General features: G+C 44.0%; 1 protein-coding gene across 1 annotated transcript in view; it reads right to left on the bottom strand.

The window, feature by feature from the left end:
* PELI2 (pellino E3 ubiquitin protein ligase family member 2) overlaps positions 1-16,886 on the bottom strand; it is a 160,608-nt gene that overhangs the window by 97,988 nt on the left and 45,734 nt on the right. Inside the window, exon 2 of the mRNA XM_019518420.1 lies at positions 6,346-6,475. Within this exon, the coding sequence (XP_019373965.1) occupies positions 6,346-6,475 (130 nt within the window). The remainder of the gene's footprint in view (positions 1-6,345; positions 6,476-16,886) is intronic.

Consider the following 16,886-nt stretch of genomic DNA (forward strand, 5'->3'; position numbering starts at 1 on the left):
TTACAATTACACTGGTTGGTTTCATGAACCCACAATTCTCAGGCAATGCTTTAGAACAATGGTGCTCGGCCTTCTTGCCCAGCGGCCGGATCAGCAGTGCCTGGTCTGTCTGTAGGCTGGATCCAGTCGGTGGTCCCAATCCAGCCCCCTGGGTGGGCATGGCAGGCACCAGCTGGCCACATGCAAGGGGACCAGCTGGCCTCCATGCAGCCCCCTGGGGGGAGGGGGCTAATCAACCAGGCCCAGCCGGTATAGGATGGCTGTATTAATGGCCACCACTTCCCTAATGCCAAATTTCCTGACCCATGGGCAACCCCACAGGCCAAATGTGAGCACTCCACGGGCTGCATTTGGCCCAAGGGTAAGAGGTTGAGCACCCTTGCTTTATAACAGCCAATAAAGGTTGATGTATAAGCCTCCAAATCTGACATTCCAAATTCACATCTGGAAGATTTGCGCAAGCAAGCAAGCAAGCATGACTACTCTGACTATTAATTGACACATGTTTCAGATCCAACGTAGCCTCCATTTTCATATAGCTAAAAAAAAAAAAGTCACAACATTTGGAATTCTTTCAGCAAGTTTTTGCTGTTTTCATTATTAGCAATAAGAAAACATCTCAAGTCCCACCAAGGTCAATTATGACCTTCAGAAGGCTGACGTTGGTCTCAATCCGCTTCGCAGGGGGAAGACATCCATAGATTATACCCCCCAGCTTTCTCCACTATTCAGAGAGACATCATCCCCTGTGGACCTGCAAGATGAAAAAGTCCCACAAGATCACGTTCAGGTTTCACTAATAGCGACAAAAGGAGAAAGCTCCCTTTCACTCGTTTTGTAACCTGTGAAGTTTATGCTTAAAAGCTGCCAGTCTAGTAATATTTCACACTCCGCGTTAAAAGGGAAACTAAAATCCAAGTTATTTGAACATTCACGCTGAAACAATTAGCAATAAAATAGCATAAGAGCTCTCTCACAAGTTACCTTTATGCAATATTGATAGCTTCATGCCCACTAGAAATGGATCTCTCAAATGGATGCTCTTGGCTTTGCAGAACAACATGGTATGGTAGAAAAACTACCTGATGAATGCCTAAGGCCTCAACTCAGCAGAACAGATGTTCAGTTTCATGTGCTAGATATTAATGGGGTTTGTACATAAGCAGTCTCACCATGTGTCACTCTATGCAAAAGCACATGATGGATAAGCACTACATTCTGTTGGAAATACTGAGGTTCATTTGTTGTCCATGACTCTGTTGTTGGCATGGACCATCACTCTGAAGCCATAGCAGCAAGAAGTGATCTTTTTTGTTTGTTTTTTGCAAAAAAGGTTCAATTAAGGCCACTAGCAGGAAGGGCGAAAGCAAAATAAGCATCTGCCTCAACTGGAACCTATCAATTTTGCAGTGTCCATGCAAAGGGGCAAACAAGAAGAATTGAAGTTTTATAACCAGGAAGTGAAAAGCGGGGGAAGAAATCTGCTTCTTTACATTCTGTACAGTGAAAAGTACCATTTAGACTTTCATGGCTGAAAAGAGACCTATGCTGAAACAGCCAGAGCATAACAAAAAACTTAATGTCAAGCTGTAAGTTATTTGCAGGAACAAAGGAAGGTCCCTCTCTTTTCTTTATTCCAGGTTCCTGGAACCATTTACAATGAGCTGTGCACAAACCTTTCTAGCAGAAATTGATTTAGTTTCAGGTTTCTGAGGTGTCAGAAAGCCCTAGCAAAAGGTTTAAAATTTAAAAAGGTCCTTTTGCATATCTGAGGCAGCACTAGCTGAAATCCACTGCATCACTGCTGTCTGGCATACATCCATAAGCCTTCCCTTACACAGCAATATAAATACACAAAAGATTTCTTATAAAGGTTCAGAGAAAGTGCAAAAGAATAATTTCAACCCAACGTATCTACCTGAATCCAACATCTCAAGAGAGTAAGAGGTTTTAATTACCAACTCGCACTTCCCTTATCATCTTCATAAAAGCACTGACTGCATTATGTACATTTTATCCACATTACAATAAATGTAATGCGGATGAAAGTTATTATGTTAGCTAACCAGATGCCTTGGGGTGCTTGGCAGGTGGTTAAATATTGTGAAGCCCAGATGTTAGAAGATACCATATCTGAAGTCTAGGTTTTGTTTTGCTTCCCCCACTATGAAAACAGCATGCACATCTCCAAAATCCACTGCATTATGTAGTTTTGCTGAACATTTCTAGCCAATATGGACCAAATATTAACAGCACATACAAAACAGCCCCATACTGGACCTTAAGTTTTGAAGGTGACTTCAACAGGTAGCCTGAACAAAAAAGTTTCTTTGGGCAAGAAAGATTTTTTTTTGGTATGGACAACTGTTACAGTATATGATATAGTATAGCAGCATAATCCTTTTGCTTATTATGTGTTGCATAAAGCATTCATTAAATCACTAATTTCTGCACTGCCTATCTATGGATGTAGTGAGTTGCTATACAGCAAATCAACCAACAACCACATGCCTGTCAGAGCTCAGTGAAATAAAACGTACTGCACTTACAGCGACTTAAAAGGTCTGGGCCCTCCCCACTTCTGCCATTACTTTCCCCGTAACAGGTAGGAGGGGTGGGGGGGGGAACAAATTTAAAAGGACAACCCCCAATAATTTAGATCCTATACATGGAAAATTATAACTGGGAAGTGGGGGGTAATCATCCTAAAGATATGGAGCTGCCTTAGACTTGGGTAAACACAGCATATACATTGCACATGCATGTATATTTATAAATACATACTGTATATTTATATGTATTCATGCAGTCAGTCAGTCATTCACCTGCTTCGTCTAAGAGCAAACTGGATTCTGCCTTGCTCGCCGTCTAGCCTCGAGGTAACAGCATGTCAAATGGTGGGAGATCTGCATTTGCCAAATGACAGCAGCCGCCTATATATCTGGAAAGGCCAATCTTGAAGACTTTGCTCAGACTTTTATTTAGCTGATGTCTTCTGCTCTCCTGCACCCCGACCTTGTGATCAGGGGAGGGACCAGGTGTGATCTATGGTCCTTGAGGGTGTGGCTGTGCATCACCTCTTTGCCGACTCTCATTCTCTGGGGGATATGTGTTTCACATTTCCCTCCCCGCTGCCATTCACAGTTCTCACCTCCCTTCCTCCACCACTTTATGAAGTGGTGATTTTTCAGCTTCTCAATCAGGTCCTGCATCTTGACCCTCCCACTCTTAGCGCTCCTCATCCTAGCTTTAGGAAAGTGTATAATGCCATTCTGGATGCTCAGCAAGCCTTCGTCATGTGTGCTGTGCATCTTAAGGCAACAGGTACTCAGAATGGGGCTGTGCATCTTAAGGCAACAGGTACTCAAAGTCATCAAGGATGAGATCTTTAAAAAAGAAAAAAAGAAACCCCACCTGTGACTCTATCTCTGTTTGGCTTAGTGATTGGAGAACAGCTTAGTATCTTCTTCTGCCTCTTCCCCCAGTGCACTTGTATTCACGAAATGTGGGGTTTGTCATTAGGTTACCTAGCTCTGCCTCATGCCCTTCCACAATGAGGAAGTGGATGAATTTGAATCTCTGGAAAAAAAGAAAAGCAGGAAACAGCCGTGTATTTCTTGCTCCTGCCTATATCCCTGTTTTGACTGTCATCCTACGGTAGCAAGAGGAACAGGGACCAAAACAGGATCAGGTGTGGGTGAAACTGTCCCGCTACTCGTTTCCACGAGGAGCATGGGGTGAGGGTGGGGGGCAGGGATGGATCAGAAAGAGCTGCACTGCTAGAGGCAGCTTTGCTGCCAGCTGTACGCTCCTTTGGGAGCGCTAATGCCAGGGGAGTGCCTGCATGTGGTACAGCCCTTCCCAAGCTGGCTTTGCAACACAGGGCAGTTTCACTGCAGTTACACAGCCCTTCCCAGCAGCAGAACCCAGCTAAGAAGCGCTCAGGTAAGCCAAGGCAGCACTAAAAGTGGTTCTCAGCCCAAGGTTTCCCCGCATTAAAAAACCCCACCAAAAATAAAAAGCGGTGGTAGGATGCTTTGACCCTGAAAAGGTTGAGAACCATTTCCCTAAGGGCTCCAAAAAGGCACCCACATTTATTTAATGGTTGAAGGCAACTCTGAATCGCTGAGGTTTGCAAAACTGCAGCCAACTAGCCAAACGGTTCTTTGCAGCCTCTGTCTAAAATTGTTCTACGTCTTCGTAAAGATCCAGTCACGTAACCCGACTATAAATGGCTATTTTCCTTACAGCATTTCTCCAAATGAAAAGCAGATTGACAAAAGCACCATTCTCAATTCTTGGAGCCGTATCTTCTGCCGAATCATTTGGTAAATACGTAGTTTGGGGATCAGAACTTGTGGTTCAGGTGATATCTTTTATTAGACCACCTAGATATTTGCAAAAAAAGTCTTTATTTGCAAGCTATTTTTTTTTAGTTTGAGGATTTATTTTACTACCTGTGTCTTCCCCATCTTCCATTCTACAAACCAAATATTAAAACAGTTTAAGGCTTCTAAAAACATGCTGAAGATCTGTGTTAAGTAATTGGACAGCTCTTCAGTGTTTCAGCTACTGGACCCTTTTCAACAAAAAGTTGCTTTTTTCTTCTTAAACCAAATACACATCAGGACTCTAGTACGCTGACTGTCCTTTTCTATTCATATTCACCATTTGCCATTAAGTTTTCTTCATTTCTACTAATGATCTGAGATTTATTTTTAGCTCACATTTGCACAATGGGCATTCCTCTTCCCATTCCTAGAATTTAGCATTACTGATATTCTCCTGACATTGGTTCTTCCTCCTGCCTCGGTACACAGTATCACTGCGTTTTCTTTGCATCAATTTTATTGCCTTTGTTTTGTTGTATATATGTCTGTTCTAGAATAATTAAAGAAAAACAGCAAATCTATATACGTTGGGAAGAGAAAAATATCACCATACACACTGGAAATCCAGATGGTTATATTTACCTTTGTCAGGCAATTCCCTCACTCTAAAAAAATAGCTCACTAAAAGAATGTTCTGTAGCAAGATTGATTTTCCTTCTCTCTGTTTAAATTATCTTTTCAAGATAAGCTTCAATCAGTCCAAGATAAGCATCTCATTGAAATTTCAGGTTTCCACCCCTAGTACACTCCCCCAGTTTCTTTTCCATGACTTTTTTCAGACTGGAGTCTACGTGTGTTTTTATACAGTATATCATACTTACAACATAAGAGTTTCACCTACTTGTAATATACTCAGATAAACTATGAAGAACTCCCCCATTTTTTTCCAAAATGCTTAATCTGAAATCAGGTATCCAGGTTGTAGCCAGACTGGTCTAGAGGAAAAAGCAATCAGGACTCGTAGTAGAGGTGCTATCTTTTATTAGACCAACTAGATTCTTGCAAAAAAGTTCTTTAATTGCAAGCTTTCGGGCACAAATGCCCTTCATCAGGCCTGATGAAGGGTGTTTAAAAGCAACTTAAAATGTCTAAACTAATGAAGTTTCTTTAATAAAAATCTTTAAACAAAATCTATGGTGCACAGTCTGTGTTTGGACAAACTCTTACATGACTTGACAATATTATCTAGATCTCAAATCAAAGTCCACTGTCAAAAACTGATAGCTACCTTGCCCATATTTTAGGATTTCAGTAACTATACATAACAATGTGTAGAAAAGAAGCATCTCACCCAGATTGTACAGGAAGTACCATGTTCAACTAAAACAGAACACCATTCTTTAGCAAGTTACCATCTCTTCGATCAGAAGCTTCAGTTTACTTCCCTATCATGACTAGGTTAGGGGAAGGGAGGGTATATACACACCAGACAACCCATGGGACACTTCTGTGCATGTTATACAACCACAGATTTTTATGAATTACTAGAATCCCAGGGAGATCAACACTGTTTTGCTCAATAGAACGCTAATTTTCTTCCTGAAAAGGTGTTAACTGAAGTGCAAGCAACAGCTTAAGCATCAACATGTTAAAAGTTACTTCTGGCTATGCAGCAAAAATAGGTTCTGCACTCTAGATGTTAGTGCCACATTTTGTTCTGTACCTCAAATAGCAAAAAAAATAATAATAATTGTCCTACCAATAAGCCATTGTATGGAAGCCATAGGATCAGAAATTAAAATTCTTTTCAAAGGCAGCTTTCAAGTTTTAATCAGAGCAAGTATCACCAGAAAGAGGAGACATTGAAGATTTCTCATCAGGCTCTTTCACTGATTCGAAACATCAAGAACCACCGAAATGGCAACAAAGCACAAAAAAGGGGGGCAAGTACACTACTAATATTGTATCTTCAGTCAAGATATCAAGAGGAGAAAGCTCTCCAACAGCCACATACCTTGGATGCTTGGGGGGTAGAAATCACATGAACAGTACTAGGTTTGACTCCATTAGCCTTGGGTCGTTTGTAGAGAGCAAATCTGCTTTTCCTACGTCCTCTGTCACCATTAGGCAGGGAGCCATTGTACCTACAAACAAAACGAAAAGTGAGCCTGGGATAAACAAGAGAAAGCAGCAAAAATGCTCATTAAACTGTCACAACACATCATAAAGATCATACAGCAGGAAGAATCACGCCCTGAAACAAAAAGAAAACCAATCTATGCAGGTTCGTTTTCTAAAGAGTTTCAACAAGAGTTGATTCGAGTTGACAAGTACTTAGCAGTTTCCTTACCAATATTTTCAATATCAATACTTACCTAACACTAAGAAAGGGCAGCAATTGATTACACCACCTCTAAGACGGTTGGTTGTAGGAACTAGAGTAGTTGTTCTTAACAGGGACACCACAGCCCCACATTGGGTACCACGAGATCCACAAGCCTAAAAAGGCTGAGAACCACTGAAGTAGGGAAACGCTGCCTGACCTCCACAATGAAACAATTATCTGGTTTTCCAACCAATTCCAGTTTTTCTGTGCTCAGGGTACAATTTATCATTCTTGAACATTGCAAATATTGGAATCTTTAGAAGCAGGTGTTTCTCCCTTCTTCCACGAGCCATCAAGAGATAGCTCTGTGAGAAGCAGGATCTGTAAATGACTTCAGATCACAAGTCTCATTAGAAATGGATGCAGTCTGTTCTCTGAAGTCAGGGATTTTCATAAGCTCCTAACAAGCATTGAGAACAAGGATGTCAAAGAGCCATTCTGCAGGTCAGATCTGACTCAAAGAGGTACTTCACCCGGCCCATGGAGCCTCTGGAAGGGCCAGGCATTTGGGGGTGGGGTGGGAAGGGGTAGGGCCTGCCACCAGACTCCCATGCTGGGGACGAGTCAGCCATGATAACCCTCATGCCACAGCTGCTCGCTCTGTGCCACTGTGCCCAGATCCAGCCCAGGAAGAAGGATCTGTTTTTTTTCACCCCCTACATGGCTTACAGAGGATTTCCCTGGAAAGCACAAGCTTCAAGTTTCCCCCCCATCTTCCCTGAAACCTTTGGTGAAGAACTGCTTTCTTATTACAGTCCTGGCACACGCTGCAACGTGCTTGTGAGTTGCCATAAGTGCTTTATAAATGCGTCTCCCAAGGTTGTCTGTGCAAGTGACAGATGCGGTCCCACATGCCATCCCTTCTTGCTCATGCAGATTTCATACCTACTCATCTTGACAAATTACTAAAGTAGTTCAATTTACAAATTTGAATAGAAAATTGTCTCGTTTTCTGCAGTCAGGGACGTTCATTCTCTACAGCTTCACTTTCCAAGGACAGCCTGCTAGCATAATAAGGAAGAGAAGGAAGGAGGGAGATGGAAGGAAAGCTGGAAGTTGACTAGTATCCTTAGAAAAGCAAAAAAGTACAAAATTCCAGAGAACTTTGAAAACTAATTTATACAAATGATTTAAGTGGTCCAGTCCCCACCCCCTACCCCCAACAGGCTAAATCATTTCAACTGAGCCTCGTGGGAAGGCAGCAGTCACTCCACAAATCAGGTTACAACCAAGTTTGTTATAACAAGGCTCACTGGGAAGTAGATGTACTTTCCCAGGCAGAGCCTTATTTTAGGCAACAGATGGATAATGCAAGGAATAAGTAAGCATATGTAGAGAATCAGGCAGCTGCCTTATTCTCTGCTTTAATTGATTTAGCTCTCAAAAGGCGCATAGTAAGTGAGGCAGGAAGGATGGTCGCATGGTTAAGGATGCTAAATGGTGCCCTGGAGAACTGGCTCTACCCCTGCCTCTGCCATCGAATTCCTAAGTAGCACTGGGCAAGTCGCATAAAAAACCAAAACTTCACAGGGGGTCACTGTCTTATTGCTGGGTACCCGACTTGAGACACCTGGGGCCTGCTTTACAGCAGTCCATAAATGCAAGTGAAGTCACAGGAACTTTTAAACTCCTCTTAACATTTAATCTAAAAGCTAGATCCCTACAAGTCAGTGAGCCCTTTTCAGCTGAACTCCAGTTTAACTCACTTTCTTATACTGGTATATAAAAAAAGGGTAATACCACCTTACCACAAAGTGGTATGAAAAGGATTCATCAGGGTTTGTAAAATACTTGTACATTACGTTTATGATCAGCTCAGGAATTAAGTTGACAGAACTAAATTAATCCATAACATCTGATGAAGTACAGGCAACCCCCACTCTTAATTGGTTCCTGAAACACCTAGTGTTAAGCGAAATGAGCATTAAGCAAAACCGGAAGTATCTGACGACCCAAGATGGCAACTCCAAGTGTTTTTAATGACCCAAGATGGCGACCGCGAGCATTATAACGAAACTAGCTGAGTGCTAAGTGGAATCAGGTACCAATTTCAAATGAGCATGATAGTGAAACAGCGTTAAGCAGGGGTTGCTTGTAAGCTGTTGCCTACAAAAGCTTAAGCATCCCTGAACTAGTTAGTGTCTGAGGTACTACCCTGACCTGGCTTCTGGCTTAAAAACCAAATTCAGTGCAGGGTTTAGATGGTGTGAAAAAGTTTTGGCCTATACATTCAATCAGCTGCCTTTCAACAATCACACTTTCTTGACAGCCAAGTAAGACAAGGCCTTGCAGAAACACATAGCACAACCATGCAAGACTAGCGCACATGTACACAGAAGAAACATGCAACTAAATGTTGTACAGACAACCTCAAATTCTAATATTTTCTAACTCTGGAGAGTTTTGATGCTTTGCAGGACAGCTTTCTACATTCTCACCCCGCTCCCTCCATATCTATATAGCAAACAAAATGCCTGTAAAACTTGCAGGCAGGTTTTAGCTTGCCTTCTCAAATGCTAGTTTTCTTTGAAGTAACCAACAACATATGATTTCATGAGGAGTTAGAAATGAAGCTAATATTTTGTATTTTAAGTTTTTCTAGATCCAACTAGTCTAAGTTGGAAACAAAGAGTGATATAGAAGAGTGTGGTTTTTATATCAAGTAGCAGTCTTAGAAGTCATACAGAAGTAAGGCTAGAAGAAACCTCCAGAGGTCATCTAGTTCAGCCCCCTGCCTGAAATGGGATCATCCCTATCCAAATCATCCCATACAACCATAATCTAAACTCTACATAAAACTGCGGTCAACCCTGACCCAGCATAGACCTAACACCCTAACATGCCACAGGTAAAGCAAGGGAACCACGGCAGTCAACATCCTGCTTCTGTGAAACGTTGTCAATATACATGCAAGAGGTCCTGGGCTGAGGGCCATGCTCCCTGCTACAGGGAGCCCCCACCATTATACCTAGCTGACCATGGGGTAAAATTCTTTCCTAACCCCAAATATGGGGCTTGGTCTGACCCTGAACAGAGGGGCAAGGCCCTCTAGCCAGAAACATCCAGCTTGCTCCTAGCAGAAGCATCAGCACACCCCAGTTGAAGTCCCTGACCTTAGCTGTAGCCAACACCCAATGCATCTTGGGAGGCTTAAAAAAAATCCTGACACAGCAGGAAAAGTGGGGGAGCAGGGGGGAGAGGAAAAGGAGCAACCAGGAAAGCCCAGAAGCACGGGAAATACCCATGGTAGAACATGGGTATGCCTACACCTAGATCATCTCTGACCAGTGGCTGTCCAACCTCTTCTTCAACACCTCCAGTGATGAAGAATCTACAACTTCTGTAAAAGCTAATTTCATATGAATTCTCATACTTTCATTTTTGCAAATGTTAAGTACCTGTGTATTAGATTTTGTCCAAGACAGAGGCCTTTGAAAACAGTTACAACTTTTTACACCATCATCTGCAAAAACACTTTGCTTTGCTCACATTATTCCTCCAATTCTTCTAGTCAGATTAGGCAAATTCATGAAAATTATATGTATATATTTTAATGACAAGCTATACAGCTGTAAGGAAAAAAAGCAAGTTTACTGCCACATGTCAGAATGCTACAAAAAATTTTCCTTCCCTGAAGTACTGGAATAGCTCAGAGTGGTAATCTTAGTATTTTAATTTGTAGGAGTGTTTCTGGCTGCAGCCTTCTATCAAAACTTATTCTGGAGGCAGAGAATCTATTTAATTTTAAACACTCTAGTGCAGCTGAAGGGCTGAAAAAATATCTTTCATTTAAAACCTAAAGCCAGTGTTGCAGTCAGAAAGGAGAAAGCATTTGTTATGCTTTACTTTTAGAGCTACAGCTTGTCTTTTGCCTCTAGCTCTGGAAAATAGATCAGAAGCAGGTTAGTAAACGTACATAAATGTTATATGAATGCAGGGAATCTCCTTCTTGGCCATAGGTAATAGTTACTATATAAACATATCCCACATTTCTTTAAGCCAGAAGTTCTCGGTGCGTTCACCCTGGGGGCAGCACATGCAATCCTGCAGCTGTCCTGGTAGGCCACATTGTTCACCACCACTACCTAAAGCTTGAGATATGAGCAACTGAACCACCTCAAATACCCAAGATCCTTTCCAGACAAACACAGGGATCTCCCTTCCTCACTAATGAAGCCCTCCCCAGTCCCACCCTGCATGCTCAGGCCTGAACTCCACCAGACTTGTGCACTCCTGTTCAGAAGGTGCATTCACCTTTCTTCCCATATTAGATATTTATGAAGCAGCAGAAGCAGCCCCTCTCCTTAGTTCCCTTTCTGTGTCCCTGTTTCAACTTCCCTCTTATTAGTGACTGGGCTAGCCCTCTTATTACATGGGATGGGGGCAGGAGGGTAATCCTGCTTCTCCTTCCATGGTTCATTTTTTCCTGCAGTACAGTACCAGTCAATTGCTCTGGGGCCTTCTCCAAGCTGGTCCAGGCACAGCAGTCCCAGTTCCTGCAGAACCATGAGAAGGAGGAGGAAGAGGAAGAAGAGAAAGAACAGTTAGATAAGAGCTAGAGGTAAAGGGATGATGATGGCAATAGCCATATCCCTGCCCCACAGAAACCACTGCAGCTTCTAGGCTCATGGCTCTGTAGATCCACCCCGATTCAACAGCAACCAGAGCGGTCTCGGGTCCCCTCCACTCTCTTCCCCCACCAAGGTCCATACGCTTTGACCAAAGGCCATACCCCAAGTTGCAGGTTGAGAACCCCCGCTCTACCACATCAATGTCTGAAATATGAAATGTGTCAAATTATGAGCAACCAACCTACAGAAAGTGAAAACCCTTTCAACCCCATCAAAAGCCTAGAGCCGGTGGGCTCTGTAGCATTAGTATGCAGCACGTTCTGGAACTAAAGGCCCTTTAAGCGAGAACTTCCTGCTCGCATGCTATTAGTGATCCCATCACTAATAAGGGATAATAAGGTGGAAACAACCTGAAGTGGCATTTCCTCGATGTAACGAATCTGGCTTTCCTAGCTGCAGAGGTGAATTACTTAACATACTCCCTAAATTAGGGCACAGAGTGCTAATCCTAAATCTTGCACAACTGAAATGTTTCTGTGCCAGAGTTTTAAATGCCAAACGGTGCGTGGTAACGAGCAACCCCACCCCATGCACACATCAGCAAGATTATGTGGCTTTTCTATTTGTCCATTTTCAAAAGGAGAAAATACTGGAGGTGTCCCCTCAATAGAAGGCCTTCCAGCAGTAGAAGATCTCTTTAGACTAGTCTTGCGTGTAAATAAAAAAACCAAACAAGCAGTAGTTTTCATAGTTTCTAGGGTCAGAAGGGACCTGAGTAGATCATCTAGTCCGACCCCCTGCCCTGGCAGGAAAGAGTACTGGGGTCAAACGACCCCAGCAAGGTTTTGATGCTGCTATGCTGAATAACAGACTTCGAACACTTCTCTAGTTCTGAATGATACTTGCAGTGTGTACTTACTATTTCTGGTATTGCCCAGAAATACTTTATCAAGTTGGAAAGGACCAGTTTTTCCATTGTGAAAGGGGATGTTGCTGACATAGGAGTCTGCCTCACTTTTATTACAAAAGCTGTGACAAGTCCTGGCTTGTTGTACAAACTGTTGTTTGCTGCAGGGACATGTTTGGCTGAGTTATTACCAACTTGCAATGGACTACAGCAGGGCTTCCCCAAGTGTGGTACATGTGCCCTTGGGGGTATGCAAGACATCTCTAGGTGAGGTACACAGGAGAAATTGGCTAGTGGTGGGTTTAATTTTCATAATTGGCATTTCAGGGGTTAAAATAGAAAGTGTATCCTGGTAGGGGTACACAGGGAGCTGGTAAATCTGGAAGGGGTAAACAATTAGAAAAAGTTTGGGAACCCCTGAACTACAGATTATAGCCACGCTATACATGGGTGAGGGCATTTTTTCAATTCAATTTCTAGAATGGAAAGGAGAGGTTTGCCCTAAGACACAACTCTGCAGTGGAGTTTACACCAGCAATATGTAGTTTCTGTGCAAAAGCTTTTGCTTATCTTGGTGGAACTGGTTCCTTATGAAGAGTATTTGTCTATTAGCTTACATAGGATCATTTCAGAAGCTCAATGTTATAGACATAGTAATGGTATACAATGCTTGTATGCTACTCCACATTTAAGGTACTAAAAAACTGGCTAATTACAACTTGCTTGTAGGATAACCATAGTTTGGGGGAGGCGGGGGGTCACTGGTACCCATGGCTGTGAAGTGCTTTCTTTTTTTGCCTTTGTAGTCCTTGCTGTGACAGTGACTTTAAGGTTGTATACTGAAGTTGCTCTCTTCATAATGTAAAGATCTTTATTGTCATGACTTAACAGAAGTGCATGGCTGTACAGCACTTTAAAAATGGGTTTAAGTGCTTTAAATTAACCCTTGTTAAAAAAGGTATTAAATTTGAAGCGCTGTATTTTAACAGAGAGCGTTGGCGCTGCCCTCCTGCCTGGCTGGAGACCCTGCTCTCTCCTGGCACAGTACATTTGGGAACGGCCTCTGCAGTCCTGGATGAGTCAGGGAAGGGGGGGATTGAAGGGGGGGGTGGCTGGGAAGGGGTGGTACAGGATGGGACTCATCAAACAACCACAGATCATGGAGCCCCAGAGCAGCCATGGCTGGGAGCTTGGCATAGCACCTGGGCATTGCCTGGTGGATTCAGGGCTGGAATGGCACCTCTTTCCCCCCTAGCTCCCCCTACTCCACTTCTGCCAGCCCCCATTTCTCTTTGTGCCCCTGCTGTTCCCTTGCTCTGTGCCCAGCTGCACCTTCTCCACTGGTCTGCTGCTGTTGCAGTCTCCTGCAGCCCCAGGAGGCTGTGGAGCCTCCTAGCCTGCAAAGTGCAGGGAGGCTCAAAGCAACCAACTCCCCCCCCCCTTATAGTTTTGAAAAATGCTCTAAATCACAAGTGGACAGAGCACTTCTGTACATATACCCTAAGTTGGTTTCTGGGTGCAGTTCAAGCATCCAAAGCTGTTTGTGGCTTTGATGCTTTATATTTGAGACTTTACCTGCAGTTCAGTACCACTGATCTTTGAAGTGATGGAAGAGGTGCTAACACAGAATTCATATCCTGCAAGATCAGGTGATACTGCTCTAACAAGCAGCATAGTTCAAGTAGGTCTCCAGCAAATTCTGGCGCTAGGAAACTTTGACAGAATAGTGTGGATACATCTTTTTTAGGCCACGTTTTTTATTTTGTCTTACTTTCCTCTGACACCTTCTGGCATCTCAGAAATTTTAGGGAACTTCAGATAATAGCATGTGAGCAGGAAGTTCTCACTTAAAGGGCCCCTAGTTCTGGAACATGCTGCATACTAATGCTACAGAGCCCACCGGCTCTAGGCTTTTGATGGGGTTGAAAGAGTTTTCACTTTCTGTAGGTTGGTTGCTCATAGTTTGACACATTTCATATTTCAGACATTGATGTGGTAGAGCCGGGGTTCTCAACCTGCAACTTGGGGTATGGCCTTTGGTCAAAGCGTATGTACCTTGGTGGGGGAAGAGAGTGGAGGGGACCCGAGACCGCAGCTGGAGCTTTAAAAGCAACTCCTCTGAAGTAGGTTTTAGTGACTGGGCTATCTCTCTTTCTACCCTCTAAAACTAAAACCTACCTGGCAGTAGGTTTTAGTTCATCAGACAAAAAAACAAAACAAACAGAAAACCACACACCACTTTTCCATGCCTGCCAAATATCTCAGAACAGCAATGAGTAAAGGACATGGGGAAGGAAGGAGGAAGAAGCACACCCTGCATTCAGGCACGTTAGACTGCCGTGGAAGTGCTGCCACACAGCAGCACTTAGCAGGGAACTCCTCCGTGAGCCAACGCACAAAAAGGAAGCTTACAAGAAGTGGACATCTGGACAAACAACTAGGGAGAAGTATAAGAGTATTGCTTGGGCATGCAGGAATGAAGTCAGGAAGGCCAAACCACAATTTAAATTGCAGCTAGCAAGGGATGCGAAGAGTAATAAAGGTTTCTACAAGCAAGCCAGCAACAAGGAAGGCCAACCATACCTTGTCATGCATCCACAGATGCATCTCGAGCAGATCCAAGGAGGTGATTCTCCCCCTCTACACAGCACTGGTCAGACTGCAGCTGGAGTACTGCGTCCAGTTCTGGGCGCCGCACTTCAGGAGGGATGTGGACAGCATGGAGAGGGTCCAGAGGAGGCCACCCGCATGATCAGGGGGCAGCAGGGCAGGCCCCACGAGGAGAGGCTACGGGACCTGAACCTGTTCAGCCTCCACAAGAGAAGGCTGAGGGGGGAACTAGTGGCCTGTTACAAACTAGTCAGGGGGGGACCAGCAGGAACTGGGGGAGTCCCTGTTCCCCCGAGCACTGCCAGGAGTGACCAGGAATAACGGTCACAAGCTGGCAGAGGGTAGATTTAGGCTAGATATCAGGAGGCGCGACTTCACTGTCAGGGCAGCTAGGATCTGGAACCAACTTCCAAGAGAAGTGGTGCTGGCTCCTACCCTGGGGGTCTTTAAGAGGAGGCTGGATGTACACCTTGCTGGGGTCGTTTGACCCCAGTACTCTTTCCTGCCAAGGCAGGGGGTCGGACTTGATGATCTGCTCAGGTCCTTTCCAACCCTAGAAACTATGAAACAAGAGGAAGATCAGGTCAAGTGTGGGTCCAGTACTGAATGGGGGAAATACCCAGTGACAGATGATGTGGAAAGGCTGAAGTGTTCAATCCCTTTTTAGCTCAGTCGTCACAGGCAAGGTCAGCTTCCAGACTACTGCAGTGGACAGCACAGTTTGGGGAGCAGGTGAGCAGCCAGGACCAGTGAAAGAACAGGTTAGGGACTATTTAGAAAAGCTGGACACATATGAGTCCATGCGATGCACCCAAGGGTGCGGAAGGAGTTGACCTGTGTGACTGCAGAGCTGCTGACCATTATCTTTGAAAGCTCGTGTCAACTGGGAGAGGTCCCAGGTGTTGGAAAAGGGCAAACAGTGCCCATCTTTAAGAAAGGGAACAAGGAGGATCTAGGGAACTCCAGACTGGTCAGCCTCCACTCAGCCTATGGAAAAATCATGAAGCAATCCATTTCTAAGCACTTGGAGGAGGAGAAGGTGATTAGGAACAGTTGGCATGGATTCAGGAAGGGCAAGTCATGCCTGACCAACCTGATTGTCTTCTATGATGAGATGACTGACTGTGGAGGCAGGGAGACCAGCAGACATGGTTTACCTCTACTTCAGCCAGGCTTTTGATACCGTCTCACACAACATTCTTGCAAGCAAGCTAAGGAAATCCGAGTTTGATGAACAGACTAAGGTAGAGAGAAAACTGGCTGGATCGTCAGGCTCAAAAGGGAAGCAATCAATGGCTCCATATCTACTTAGCAGCCAGCTACCCAAGGGGTTGGTCCTTGGGCCAGTTTTGTTCAGTATCAACATCAATGACCTGGAAAACAGGATGGCGTGCACCCCCAGCAAGTTCATGGATGACACGAAGCTTGGGGGAATAGTAGATATGCTGGAGGGTAGGGCTAGGATTCGGAGAGATTTAGACAAATTGGAGGATTGGACCAAAAGAAATCTCATGAGGTTCAATAAAGACAACTACAAAGCCCTGCACTCAGGACAGAACAATCCCGTGGCTGGGGACCGACTGGCTAAACAGCAGCTCTGCACTGGGGGTTACAGTGGACAATAATCTGGAGAGGTTGTGGGCTCTCCATTCCTAGAGGTTTTTAAGACCTGATTCAATTATTCTAGCATACAAATGTAATGTCCCTGTTTTGCCCATCAACAGAAAAGCACTGGATAAAATTTCACTCTTTAAAAATGGCTCTTGGGTATGTCTATTACCACTATGCATATTACCCCAATTACCATTTGAATGGAGAATGGATTTATATCTGAACTCATTCTTAGCTAGCTTATTGTACCAGCAAAAACTATGTAAAAATCCCCCCATATCTGAAGACCTGCTAAAGAACTCCATGGAGTTTACTATAAACCTGCTACTCCTGCCCCTGTAAGGACAGGTGGTCCAGCAGTCAGTCCTTCCTAGGAAAAGTGTCTGAATGCTCATGCAAGAGTCCTGGTCAGGGGGATTTCCTTCAACACTTCGTAGCAAGATGCAAAGTGCTGTAACACAAGCCAATAG

This window comes from Gavialis gangeticus, unplaced genomic scaffold (genome assembly GCF_001723915.1).
Source record: "Gavialis gangeticus isolate Ggan-Ray unplaced genomic scaffold, GavGan_comp1, whole genome shotgun sequence".
Taxonomy (NCBI): Eukaryota; Metazoa; Chordata; order Crocodylia; family Gavialidae; genus Gavialis; species Gavialis gangeticus.